Here is a 13,742-nt window from a genome sequence, read left to right on the forward strand (position 1 = left end):
GTGAAACTATATAAAGCTTTATTTTATTAGTGCGGTCGCTGCTCGCTCAGCCTCTGATGTCCACTCACAACCTATTCTGAGGAAGACTTCAGCGCGTCCTCCTGCACACTACCTTCTGGGTACTTTATCAAAGAGCGTGTGCAAAAGCAGGTTAATTCAGCAGCCGTGGTAGTGTGCAGGATGAGATTTCAAAGCCACTGATTTCAGTCCTTCCAGCAGGTGCATTCGATATATTCACCCCAGCCTGCGTTTTGGCCTCCTCACCTGGGATGACAGAGATGGTTTTGAGCGCTCGCAGCACCCTGAACGTCCTTAAGGCTGACACATTACCCAGGTCCACAAACTCAGTCACATATCTGCAACAAGCCGGGAGACAGAAGCACAAGAGACAGACACACACAGAAGGGTTTGACCACACTGAGCAACAACGAGCCGACACAGAGGGAGAGAAGAGCGAGGAGAGAGAGAGGTACAGCGGAGAGACAGGCCGGGTCGCACGGCAACAGTGGAGGCTCAAGCCGGAGACGTTGGGAAGGGGAAGTCAGGCGGAGGAAGCTGCTCCCGTGCACACAAACGGGATCTTTGGTTTAGTTGGACTTGTTTCGCTGCGGTTAGCGTTTAGCTTCATCATCGTTAGAGCGCTGCAGGAAGGAGTGGGAAAACCTGGAAGCTTCCTGCTCCCCCGTCGGCGAAAGCGCGGTGAGAGCGGTGTTCGTACACTCGGCACAAAGTCGAGCACGTTCAACAGGTTTGAGGATGTCGTGCACAAAGTTCGGCACAGAAATGCGAATGAACGGTGAAGGGAAGTGGACCAGCACAGTTGCTTTCGGTGTCCAGGTCGGAGCGAAGATTAGTGGCGAGACAAAACTGTTTCAGAGCGTTGCAGCGGCGTGAACGGACCCGTCGCGTCGGACTCAAACCGGCCTACGTCGTCTCCTCAGACTCAGCTCGTAACAGTCACATGTTTCAGCCAATCAAGTCTGAGCAGAGTCCGCTGGTCAAGTCACTGACAAACCGACAGCTGGAGGGTCAAGCGAGCAATCCGGCTGTTCAGTCGTGACGTAACACCCTTTCAAAATAAGATTTCCGGGTCCAAACAAAACAGAAAACAACGTCCGAACATGTGAACGACTACGACTATCCCCTCTTTTATCAGACAGACGTCTTTTTCATCCAGAGGAAAGAGGTGAAATGATAATTACGCAGATCTGTTCAAACAATAGGGAACACGGCACTGCTGCGTTGGAGAAACACGACGCTCGGACCAGGAAATCATATTTTGAAAGGGTGTTACGTCACGACTGAACGGACAAATCAGCAACAAATCAACAAAACAGGGAAATTAAACGTTATTTTTGCCGTTTCATCCCTGCAGCGAGTTTCTCACCGTCTCCGTCATCATTTATATTTTATAAAGCTACAAATTTGATCCAGCTACAAAAAAATAAAAGCCTGAAATGTCAGAAGAGAATTGCAGAGAGTCGTTTCTATGCAGACGATACACCGTCTCGCTCCGCAGGTTTCAGAACGCTGTGCAGAAAGTGTAAATGTGAGAACGGACGCTTTAACGGCGAGTTCTCGATGTGCCGTCTGACAAACTCGTAGATCTTCTCCAAATTTTGCACCATTTTCAAATGTCCAGTTTCTCTCTTCTTCGTTGGTTTTCGGCTCTATATTGCCGCCTCGATGAACGCTGGTGTTGCCCCAGTCTGTCCGGCTTTATAAGCTCTGAGGCGACGGACGAGACGACCTCCATGACCGGACGAAAGGCTCCGTATCCGTGTTTACTGTAGGGTTGGACCGGTCTTTTACTCGTGTCCGGGTTTTCGGACTCGTTCCTGCAGCATTTAGAATCAAACATCTCCAGTTGAAGATCGTGCGCTCAGCTTTTTGTTTCCGTCTGACTTCTCCTTCTTCACGGTGTCCTCAGTTCAGACCAGGGGACTACACCTGCGAGCCCTGATCGGGTGGAGTGGGGGAGGGGGGCGGGCCTGGTGCTGCAAGACACGGCAGACACGGGACGGACAAGAGAGGACGTTTACGATGAGGACTGTTTGTTTGTTTGTGTCCCTTGTCGCCCCCTGGAGCTGGTGAGGCCTTACCTGGGATGACTGAGATCGTTTTCAGGGCTCGCAGCACTCTAAAGGTTCTCAGCGCCTGCAGGTTCCCTACTTTGATAAACTCTGTTAACAGCCTGTAGGGGGCAGTGTGGCGGTGTCAACATACAACACAGGAAGAAAAACAACAGCAGAGTCTGAAAATACTGTGGGACTTTACAACAAGTACAACCCTGGTGAGTTAGAGTCTTCACACGTCAACAGAGAGCCGCCAGAACACAATCGGCATCTGTTTTTAGTCATTTTGCATCTTTTTGTGGTGGTTTTGCATCTATTTTTACTCGTTTTGCATCTTTTTGTGCTGGTTTTGCATCTATTTTTAGTCATTTTGCATCTTTTTGTGGTGGTTTTGCATCTATTTTTAGTCATTTTGCATCTTTTTGTGCTGGTTTTGCATCTATTTTTAGTCATTTTGCATCTTTTTGTGGTGGTTTTGCATCTATTTTTAGTCATTTTGCATCTTTTTGTGGTGGTTTTGCATCTATTTTTAGTCATTTTGCATCTTTTTGTGCTGGTTTTGCATCTATTTTTAGACATTTTGCATCTTTTTGTGATGTTTTGCATCTATTTTTAGTCATTTTGCATCTTTTTGTGCTGGTTTTGCATCTATTTTTAGTCATTTTGCATCTTTTTGTGCTGGTTTTGCATCTTTTTTTAGTCATTTTGCATCTTTTTTTAGTCACCTTGAATCAGAAATAATCCATAACTTCCATCAACAAACGGAGGTAAAGCGGCCGGTTATGAGGAGCAGGGAGGGCGCCAGGCTGTCGGCGGCCATCTTGGGTCCTCCGGTCAGATTGAGTCATGTGACCCTGGCTAACGGCGCTCCATTACGGCTCATATTTCACCTCCGTTGACTGGCAGGTTGATTGAATTAGAGCGGAGGGGGAGCGCTCGGACGCAGTGACAGCAGAGCTCCAGCGGCTTCCTCCTCCGCACAAAACCAACGAGAGCGAGATGATGCAGCTCATGATCCGCTCCTTTAGTTTCTCCTTCCTTTATGGTCATAATTGGGATGGTTTTTGAGTTGCCGTGGCGACGATTTATCTGTGATTTTATTGTGTGAAGAAGATTAAAAATATTTCACCTCTAATGCGGCGAAAACAGCCGAGGAGTCTGCGGCTGCTGCTGCGGCGGTGATGGGCGCCATTAACATGTCATTACACCGGCAATATCAGGAGCACAGGGGCGTGTGTGTGTGTGTGTGTGTGTGTGTGTGTGTGTGTGTGTGTGTGTGTGTGTGTGTGTAAGTGGGGGAGGGTGATGGACTCTGTGTTCATAGGAATCCTGACTCGCTGGGAGGGAAAAAGGGCATCAATCAGACATTTTGTGTGTGTTTAGTGTGTGTGTGTGTGTGTGTGTGTGTGTGTGTGTGTGTGTGTGTGTGTGTGTGTGTGTGTGTGTGTGTGTGTGTCTCTGTGTGTGTGTGTCTCCCTGCAGGCCGCCACTCTGATCGATGCCCCTCGTTATCATCACACATGTTCCACTTCATAACTTCATTGTTCATCACTTTACAGATTAGAAATGAAATAAAGTTCAACCAAACCTCCATTTTGCATCTTTTTGTGGTGGTTTTGCATCTATTTTTAGTCATTTTGCATCTTTTTGTGGTGGTTTTGCATCTATTTTTAGTCATTTTGCATCTTTTTGTGGTGGTTTTGCATCTATTTTTAGTCATTTTGCATCTTTTTGTGGTGGTTTTGCATCTATTTTTAGTCATTTTGCATCTTTTTGTGGTGGTTTTGCATGTATTTTTAGTCATTTTGCATCTTTTTGTGGTGGTTTTGCATCTATTTTTAGTCATTTTGCATCTTTTTGTGCTGGTTTTGCTTCTATTTTTAGTCATTTTGCATCTTTTTGTGGTGGTGTTGCATCTATTTTTAGTCATTTTGCATCTTTTTGTGCTGGTTTTGCATCTATTTTTAGTCATTTTGCATCTTTTTGTGCTGGTTTTGCATCTATTTTTGGTCATTTTGCATCTTTTTGTGGTGGTTTTGCATCTATTTTTAGACATTTAGCATCTTTTTGTGGTGGTTTTGCATCTATTTTTAGTCATTTTGCATCTTTTTGTGCTGGTTTTGCATCTATTTTTACTCATTTTGCATCTTTTTGTGCTGTTTTTGCATCTATTTTTACTCATTTTGCATCTTTTTGTGCTGTTTTTGCATCTATTTTTAGTCATTTTGCATCTTTTTGTGCTGGTTTTGCATCTATTTTTACTCATTTTGCATCTTTTTGTGCTGTTTTTGCATCTATTTTTAGTCATTTTGCATCTTTTTGTGCTGGTTTTGCATCTATTTTTACTCATTTTGCATCTTTTTGTGCTGTTTTTGCATCTATTTTTAGTCATTTTGCATCCCTTTGTGCTGGTTTTGTGTAAACTTAGTGCGTCAGAGTTGTAGAAATGAAGGACAGATGAATGTGAAGCTCGTCGGCAGCAGATGGAACTGTTTTAATGGAGACTTCGTCCTTTGAAGTGAAGCCACTTTTCCCGTGGAGACGTTTGGCGGCGTGTCGTCGGGGTCGCGCGCCGTCTCCAGGGCACCTCCATCAACACGCTTCAATTAAGGCAGGCGTCCCTCGGAGGAGGGGACGCCGCTTCATTACAGCGCTGCTGACCCCGGAGCCGAGCCTCGGGTCAACCATCGATCCCATCGGTTCATTGAGATCGTTTATCTTCCCGCCGGCGTCGCCCGCTCCTCCGCCGCCGTGATTGATCGCCGCCTGATCGCTAACCAAACCAAACCGCCGCCATTTCCCATCAGTCACTCAATTACCGGAGTGGACGGGTCACGCTCCCGTTCTCTGGGGACTCCACTGCTCCCTCTCTCCTCTGTTTTTAGTCATTTTGCATCTTTTTGTGCTGGTTTTGCATCTATTTTTAGTCATTTTGCATCTTTTTGTGGTGGTTTTGCATCTATTTTTAGTCATTTAGCATCTTTTTGTGGTGGTTTTGCATCTATTTTTAGTCATTTTGCATCTTTTTGTGGTGGTTTTGCATCTATTTTTAGTCATTTTGCATCTTTTTGGGCTGGTTTTGCATCTATTTTTAGTCATTTTGCATCTTTTTGTGCTGGTTTTGCATCTATTTTTGGTCGTTTTGCATCTTTTTGTGCTGGTTTTGCATCTTTTTGTGTTTGTAAATGTGCTGAAGCTGAAGTGAATGAGGGTTGAACTTGTGCAGCAGAAACTCGGCCTCTCATCCCTGACTTAAAGAGCTTTAGAGAGACACACACACACACAGACACACACACACACAGACACACACACAGACACACACACACAGACACACACACACACAGACACACACACAGACACACACACACAGACACACACACACACACTTCCTCCTGACTGTGCACAAGTGTCCGGCGTAAACAAACACTTCTGCTCGGCTGCACGACGTCTCGTCAGCGCGGACGCATTCTGCTCGTCTGTGGGTTTAATTCCAGCGCCCTGATCCCTGCGGCACAACAGCGGCGTGTCACGCTCATCAGCGTCCTCCAGCTCTGCGGCTCTGCACTTCTGTTCCTGCACAGATGTTTCACAGTAAAAGCCTCCAGCCGCTCCGGTGCTGATCCGACCACAGGAAGGTTTTATTCAAGAGAACATGAACTTCATCTAACGTTACCTATTTATGTTACAACGCACAACCTTTTTGGGTGGTTTTGCATCTGTTTTAAGTCATTTTGCATCTTTTTGTGCTGGTTTTGCATCTATTTTTAGTAATTTTGCATCTTTTTCTGGTGGTTTTGCATCTTTTTTTAGTCATTTTGCATCTTTTTCTGGTGGTTTTGCATCTATTTTAAGTCATTTTGCATCTTTTTCTGGTGGTTTTGCATCTATTTTTAGTCATTTTGCATCTTTGTGCGTGTGTGTGTGTGTGTGTGTGTGTGTGTGTGTGTGTGTTTGTATGTGTGTGTTTGTGACTCACGCCATGACGATGACGCTGAAGTCGAGCCAGTTCCAGGGGTCCCTCAGGAAGGTGAAGGGCCCGACGCAGAAGCCTCTCGCCAGGATCTTTATGAGCGACTCGAACGTGTAAATACCTGTGAAGGTGTACCTGAGGGCGTTCAGACGACAACAGGAGACCGTTCAGTTAAGACCACTGAATGAGACGGTTATTTAGCAGTGTTTTGTGCGCGGAGGCTCACACAGGAAGTGTTTGTAGTTTAGTCCGACGGCCATTTTGTTCACGTTAAACTCTGATTTAGCGCGTTTACAAAATGGCGTTCGACCAAAAACCAGCTTTGAGTTTGATTACAACAGTCGTATTTCCCCGTCCGGCCTGCATCGCCTTACACTGTCACACCCCAACACACACCCCCCAGAGTGGGTTTTTATACGGACACACACACACACACACACACACACACACAAACACACACACACACAGGGGTACTTACTCAAGGTACTTGGCCCAGTACGCCGGCTCGGACATGGCCATGAAGCAGCAGTTGGTCAGGATGGTGCACATGATGAACAAGCTGAATAACGTGAGCAGGTCAAGGAAAAACAGAGAAAACACTTCATCTGCGTCAGGGTTCGATGATTATCACCGTTAAAAACATGGCGTCCTCCACACAGCCGCTGCCACCCATTCCCATTCCCCTCTCGTCACATACCGACACTTGTTGTCGCTCCACGGCGGAGTTTTGGACACAATGACTCAAACTTGTCCGTGTTTATTTTATGTTTTCAGTTTAAATTTTAAATGTTAATAATGTTCAACGTCTGTGTAACGCTATCTGGTGTCCGTGAGGGCTGTAGCTAGCTAACGTTAGCCTGATACACTCTATTCACTCACAACGTTGTAGCTAGCTAACGTTAGCCCGATACGATCAGTTCACTCACAACTCTGTAGCTAGCTAACGTTAGCCTGATACACTCTGTTCTCTTACAACTCTGTAACGAGCTAACGTTAGCTTGATTCAATCTGTTCCCTCACAACTCTGTAGCTAGCTAACTTTAGCCTGATACGATCAGTTCCCTCACAACTCTGTAGCTAGCTAACGTTAGCTTGATTCAATCTGTTCCCTCACAACTCTGTAGCTAGCTAACGTTATATAATAAGAATAAATAAATGTGAAAATATAAAGATAAATAAAATAAATAAATTAGAAATTAAAAAAATTTAAGATAATAAATAAATTAGAAAATAGAGACAGGAATAAAAAAATAAAAAAATAATAAATAAATATAAAATATAAGCAGGGAAAAATTAAAGAATAAATGTGAGAATATAAAGAAGAATAAATAAAATAAATAAATTAATAAATGAAAGTTTCTTCTTAAAGACTTTTCTCTGCTTCGGTCTAAAAAAGACAAAGTGAACGTTCATCAGCGTAAGTGAACGCGTCATTAACCCCCGTCCGTCTAATCAGCGAATAACGGGGAGCCGTAACTTTCCAGAAGTGTCAGGAGGCGGCGATACGTGTTAAATATCACCTCCACCCGCCACGTTCAGCACACCGCAGCACGCTAACGTGGAGGCGGGAGAGAGAGATTCTCCGGGATTAAACCGTCGCTCTGCTGTCAATCAGGCTAAAAGAGCCCTAATGAGAGTCATTAAGCTGCAGCCGAGCACGTGTCGGCGCTGCGGGGGGACGTGATGGAGGGAACACGGTTTCAGACAAACAACGCAAGCGTTTCCTGCAGCGCCGCCGCCGAGCCGCGAGCTAATTACGCCCTAATCGTGGCCCTGCTGTTCTGGTCCTCCCAGGCCACCGTACGGCTAATGGCGTTCCGCCCCCCGCCTCCTCCACGGGGTCGTGTTTGTGTTTGTCACATTTCTGCCTCCGTCTTTCTTCTTCCTCTCTTTTTCTTCACCTCCGTCACTCGCTCTGTTCTTTCTGAGCTTCTGCACAGAAGCTGCACGCGTGTGTGTGTGTGTGTGTGTGTGTGTATGGAGTCAAAGGGGCGCCAGGAAGAGGATGAGAAGGATAAAGAGGGATAAATATTAATAAATGTGGAATAGTTTCCAGTTCTTCGATACATCCGTGCTTTCAAAGCGGCGTTGTGTGACATCACGGCGTGTGTGTGTGTGACATCACAGCGGTGTGTGACATCATGGCGTGTGTGTGTGTGTGACATCACAGCGGTGTGTGACATCACAGCGGTGTCTGACATCACGGCGGTGTGTTGTGTGACATCACGGCGGTGTGGTGTGTGACATCACAGCGGTGTGTGACATCACGGTGTGTGACGTGTGTGACATCACGGCGGGTGGTGTGTGTGTGACATCACAGCGGTGTGTGACATCACGGCGGTGTGGTGTGTGACATCACAGCGGTGTGTGACGGTGTGTGACATCACAGCGGTGTGTGTGTGTGACATCACAGCGGTGTGTGTGTGTGTGACGTCACGGCGGTGTGTGTGACGTCTTTTCTTGAGTCTGCGATAGACGAACGCGGCACAAAGTCAGGTGTGCGTCCTCGAGAACAAAAGGCATCATGGGAAATGTAGTCAGACCGTAGACGCTCGTCACTGTGGCGCCAGAACACACACACACACACACACACACACACACACACACACACACACACACACACACACACACACACACACACACACACACACACACACACACACACACACACACACACACACACACACACACACACACACACACACACACACACACACACACACACACACACACACACACACACCTCTTGCCCCACTTATCCCGCCTCGACGACAGCAGCGTGTCGGCCGGCCTGACGTCTCTCAACACCCGCCGCCGCCGCCTCCTGGGGTAAAAATAGGCGAGTGTGAGATGAGGGGAGGGAGGCGGAGGGTGTCGAGGGCGGCGTCGGGGTCAGGGTCGGGGGAGGCTGTTGAGTTTGGGGTGTGAGGTAATATCTGTCATGTTGGAGTCTGGAGCTTGAGGTGGGCGGGGGTGTGGCGTGGCGTGGTGCTGCATGGGGTGGCGTGGAATGATGCTGCGTGGGGTGGTACTGGGGGGGTGCTGCGTGGGGTGGGGTGGCGTGGTGCTGGTTGGGGTGGGGTGGGGTGGCGTGGTGCTGGTTGGGGTGGTATGGCCTGGGGTAGTGCTGCATGGGGTGGCGTGGCATGGGGTGGTGTGGCGTGGGGTGGTGTGGCGTGGGGTGGTGTGGCGTGGTGCTGCGTGGGGTGGCGTGACATGGTGCTGCGTGGGGTGGCGTGCTGCTGCTTGGGTTGGGGAGGCGTGGTGCTGCGTGGGGTGGCGTGACATGGTGCTGCGTGGGGTGGCGTGGCGTAGTGCTGTGTGGGGTGGCGTGGTGCTGCTTGGGTTGGGGTGGCGCTGCGCTGCGTGGCGTGGCGGCTTCCTACAACCGGATCTCTTCTACATCATGTGGAACTTTTCTGCATTAAAACTGATGTTGTTTATTGAGTTCCAGATTCATGAAGTGACTTTTTATCCACTTTTAAAACCCATGGCGTCTCAGGTGTGAGTTTGTGTTTCCATGACAACGTCTCCAAGATGGCCGCGTGCCTGGTCAACATGTGACAGAACGAGCTCATTTTAAAAACAGAGTTTTGTTTGTTTCTGAGGGAAAATTCAACTCATTGTTCTCACATCGCTGTCGTCCAGAAGAGACGGATTAAGTCATGAACTGTGTGTGTGTGTGTGTGTGTGTGTGTGTGTGTGTGTGTGTGTGTGTGTGTGTGTGTGTGTCTGTGTGCAGGAAATATTTACTGCTCATGTTTATAGCTCACCCGACAGCTCAAGATGATATCTAGCTCAGAAATATGACCCACAGGTTCACACACACACACAGACACACAGACACACAGACACACACACACACACACACACACACACACACACACACACACACACACACTGTCACTCCTGTAGGTGAGCCCAGACACCGAGCAGCCGCGCTGACCTCACTGTGGTGGAATGTAACTAAGAACATTTACTCAATTATCGTCTTTTAAAACCGGAATATTTGCATTTTTATCGTTTTTACTCAATAAAAACATGTTTCTTCAAACTATTCTGAGGATAAAAGTCGGGATATTTATTTATATTTAACGGGGTTATTAACGGAGACAGAAAATATGTTTATAAATGTTATTTTTTGGCTTGTTTACCTTCTTTAATGTTTTGGTAAACAAGCTTTTACCATTAGATTTGCAACTTTAATCCTAAATATTTCAATTTTTTCTTGTAAATTTACAACTTTAACTCCAGATATTTCAGATTTCTTTCCTATAAATCTGTTATTTTATAATCTCAGACATCATTTTAAGTATTTTTCCTGTAAATTTGAGTCATTTTTTGTGTTTTGATCCCAGAGAACATCAAAGTCTTTTTCTTATTTGTTCTCATAAACGTGTTTGTTTTAGTCTGATAAACGCAGCGGGAGGAAAAACCCGTCCTCCTCTGAGCTGTGGTGGAAATACGGTTTCATATCTGAGCCCGGAGCTGCGGACGACAACAACATGATGGATGCGGAGTTCCGCGGAGGCTTCAGACGCCCGCGGGCTGCTTCTGTTTGTTTACATGGTCGGCCTCAGTGCTGTCAGCGAGGCCCGGCTGCTCACACACGCTGCGTCCTTCAACACACACTGGCGCTCTGCGGATGTGACCTCTGACCCCCCCTGCAGCCGTAGCACTGCTCACATGTCACAGCAGCAGCGGCGGCGTAAGGATATGAGTGCACCAGGATCTTGATGGCGATCCTGCGGACGGGGTGGAACGGGCTGAAGATGTAGAGCGCGGACGTGGCGCTGAAACGGAAGATGGCCTTCCCTTTGTTCAGGACTATGAAGGTCTGCGGAGACACAGAGAGAAGGGTGGTTACAGAGAGGACGCCACACACGTTCGGCTGGGGTTCATTAGGGCGCACGCTCCGGGGAAGAGTCAGACAATCAACGCTGCTGTGGAGGAGAAAGTGGCGTCCGGAGCAGCTCGTTAAACCCGACAGGAACTTAATTTACAAACGCCGTCGACATCAGAAGAAACGCAGCATTCAGTAGAAATCTGCGTTTTATAATGAGGGTCTTTTTACAGGGTGGTAAGTACGGGGGCTTTAAAGTGACACAACTATGAATGAATTAGGCCCAGCACAGATTTCTCCCTTTTCCCTGACGCCAAAAAACACGCCGAAAACACGTCAAAAACACGGCGAAAACACGTCAAAAACAAGTTTAAAACAAACCAAAAACCCGTCAAAAACAAACCAAAAACACTCCGGTTACAAGCTGAAAACATGTCAAAAACACGTTGAAAACAAGTTGAAAACAAACCAAAAACACGCCAAAAACACGCTGGTTTGCCAGACGAAAACACGTTGAAAACACGTTGAAAACGCATTGAAAACATGTTGAAAACACGTTGAAAACACGTTGAAAACACGCCAAAAACAAACCAAAAACATGGCAAAAACACGTCGACAGGAACTCGCTCGTTCTCAATTTACAAACGCCACAGTGTCGTCCAACGACATCAGAAGAAACACACCAATAAGGGTCTTTTTATGAGCTTTGGTTCAAAGGTGACAAGTATGGGGGTTTTAAAGTGACACAACTCTGAGTGAATGAGGCCCAGCTCAGATGTCTCCCTTTTCCCTGATGCTCTGAATAAGGAGCTAAACTGCTCTAGGCTCTGTTTCTAAATCCAGTTCTAAGAAGCTGTGAAAAGTCTCTAAATGTAGTGAGAAAGTGGCGCCTGGGAGTGCTTTGGGACGGGGAAGGGGCTCCCAGCAGCCCCCTCTGCTCAGTGAGGACACTAACTGCAGAGTGAAGGGGCTCCCAGCAGCACCCTCTGCTCAGTGAGGACACTAACTGCAGAGTGAAGGGGCTCCCAGCAGCCCCCTCTGCTCAGTGAGGACACTAACTGCAGAGTGAAGGGGCTCCCAGCAGCCCCCTCTGCTCAGTGAGGACACTAACTGCAGAGTGAAGGGGCTCCCAGCAGCCCCCTCTGCTCAGTGAGGACACTAACTGCAGAGTGAAGGGGCTCCCAGCAGCCCCCTCTGCTCAGTGAAGACACTAACTGCAGAGTGAAGGGGCTCCCAGCAGCACGCTCTGCTCAGTGAGGACACTAACTGCAGAGTGAAGGGGCTCCCAGCAGCCCCCTCTGCTCAGTGAGGACACTAACTGCAGAGTGAAGGGGCTCCCAGCAGCACCCTCTGCTCAGTGAGGACACTAACTGCAGAGTGAAGGGGCTCCCAGCAGCACCCTCTGCTCAGTGAGGACACTAACTGCAGAGTGAAGGGGCTCCCAGCAGCCCCCTCTGCTCAGTGAGGACACTAACTGCAGAGTGAAGGGGCTCCCAGCAGCCCCCTCTGCTCAGTGAGGACACTAACTGCAGAGTGAAGGGGCTCCCAGCAGCACCCTCTGCTCAGTGAGGACACTAACTGCAGAGTGAAGGGGCTCCCAGCAGCCCCCTCTGCTCAGTGAGGACACTAACTGCAGAGTGAAGGGGCTCCCAGCAGCACCCTCTGCTCAGTGAGGACACTAACTGCAGAGTGAAGGGTGCATCAGAGTCCAGAACAGCACCAAAGTCTCCACTAAGACCAGAACCAGGGACACGTTTGTCTCTAGGATGGAGGAGGATTTGGAGAGAAACTCTCCGGTGTTTGGATTCTCCACAGCTTCTCCCCGTCTCTTCTTCTCCGTTGTTGGTGTGTTTCTGTGGCAGTTACAGCGCCACCTCCAGGCCCGGCATGGGAACTACAGCGTCTGGAGTCGCTGCAACTGCACACACACACACACAGAGAGACAGACACACACACACACACACACACACACACCTACCCTCTTGTCTCTGAAGTAGTACTGGTCGATGTCCTCCAGGGGAACGCCCACCAGATGAGACGGGATGTCGGCGAAGATGCGTGGCAGCTGTTTTCCTGCCTCCAGGTCGGGCCGGGGCCGGGGGAGCACCACGTCGCCCAGGTCCTGACACACACACACAGTCACACAGACACACACACACACACACACACACACACACACACACACACACACACACACACAGAGACAAACCCACACACTCTTCTGTAACACTCCTCACATCTGCTGCCTTTTATTCAGGTGTTTTACCTCCTGATCCACCTTGTTTGAACCATAATGACGTATTTGTCAGGTGTGTGTGTGTGTGTGTGTGTGTGTGTGTGTGTGTGTGTGTGTGTGTGTGTACCTCCTGGTACTGCTTGTTACGTCGGGCCTTCTCCTGGGCGATGCGCTGCTCGATGGCCGCCAGGGAGTCCGGCGTGAAGCGCTGAAAGCTCTCTGGTCCCATTGGAAACACACAGCCAGCCATCTTCTCATCCTGATCCTGCTGCTGAGTGTCCCAGTTTACCAGCTGCACACACACACACACACACACACACACACACACACACACACACACACAAACACACACACACACACACACATTCAAAAATTACTCAAAAATGTACAAGAAAACTACAACACGGCGTCTTTGTTCTGATCTAAGTTTCTTCATCCATGTGATTATGAGACGTCCAGGTGATGAAGTGCAGGCAGACAATTAGTCTCATTAACAGTGTGTGTGTGTGTGTGTGTGTGTGTGTGTGTGTGTGTGTGTGTGTGTGTGTGTGTGTGTGTGTGTGTGTGTGTGTGTGTGTGTGTGTGTGTGTGTGTGTGCGTGTGTGTGTGTGTGTGTGT

At 48.1% G+C, this 13,742-nt stretch overlaps 1 protein-coding gene across 1 annotated transcript in view; it reads right to left on the minus strand.

The window, feature by feature from the left end:
* The window catches only part of LOC310963555 (sodium channel protein type 5 subunit alpha-like), a gene marked incomplete at both ends in the record, with an annotated part of 121,131 nt that extends 107,757 nt beyond the window's left edge, over positions 1–13,374 (minus strand). The window contains 6 exons of the mRNA XM_083936419.1: positions 265–356; positions 6,052–6,180; positions 6,524–6,621; positions 10,772–10,882; positions 12,867–13,010; positions 13,252–13,374. Of these exons, the coding sequence (XP_083792545.1) occupies positions 265–356; positions 6,052–6,180; positions 6,524–6,621; positions 10,772–10,882; positions 12,867–13,010; positions 13,252–13,374 (697 nt within the window). The remainder of the gene's footprint in view (positions 1–264; positions 357–6,051; positions 6,181–6,523; positions 6,622–10,771; positions 10,883–12,866; positions 13,011–13,251) is intronic.
* Between the last annotated feature and the right edge of the window lie 368 nt (positions 13,375–13,742).

The sequence above is a fragment of the Echiichthys vipera genome (genome assembly GCF_963691815.1).
Source record: "Echiichthys vipera genome assembly, chromosome: 21".
Lineage (NCBI taxonomy): Eukaryota > Metazoa > Chordata > Actinopteri > Perciformes > Trachinidae > Echiichthys > Echiichthys vipera.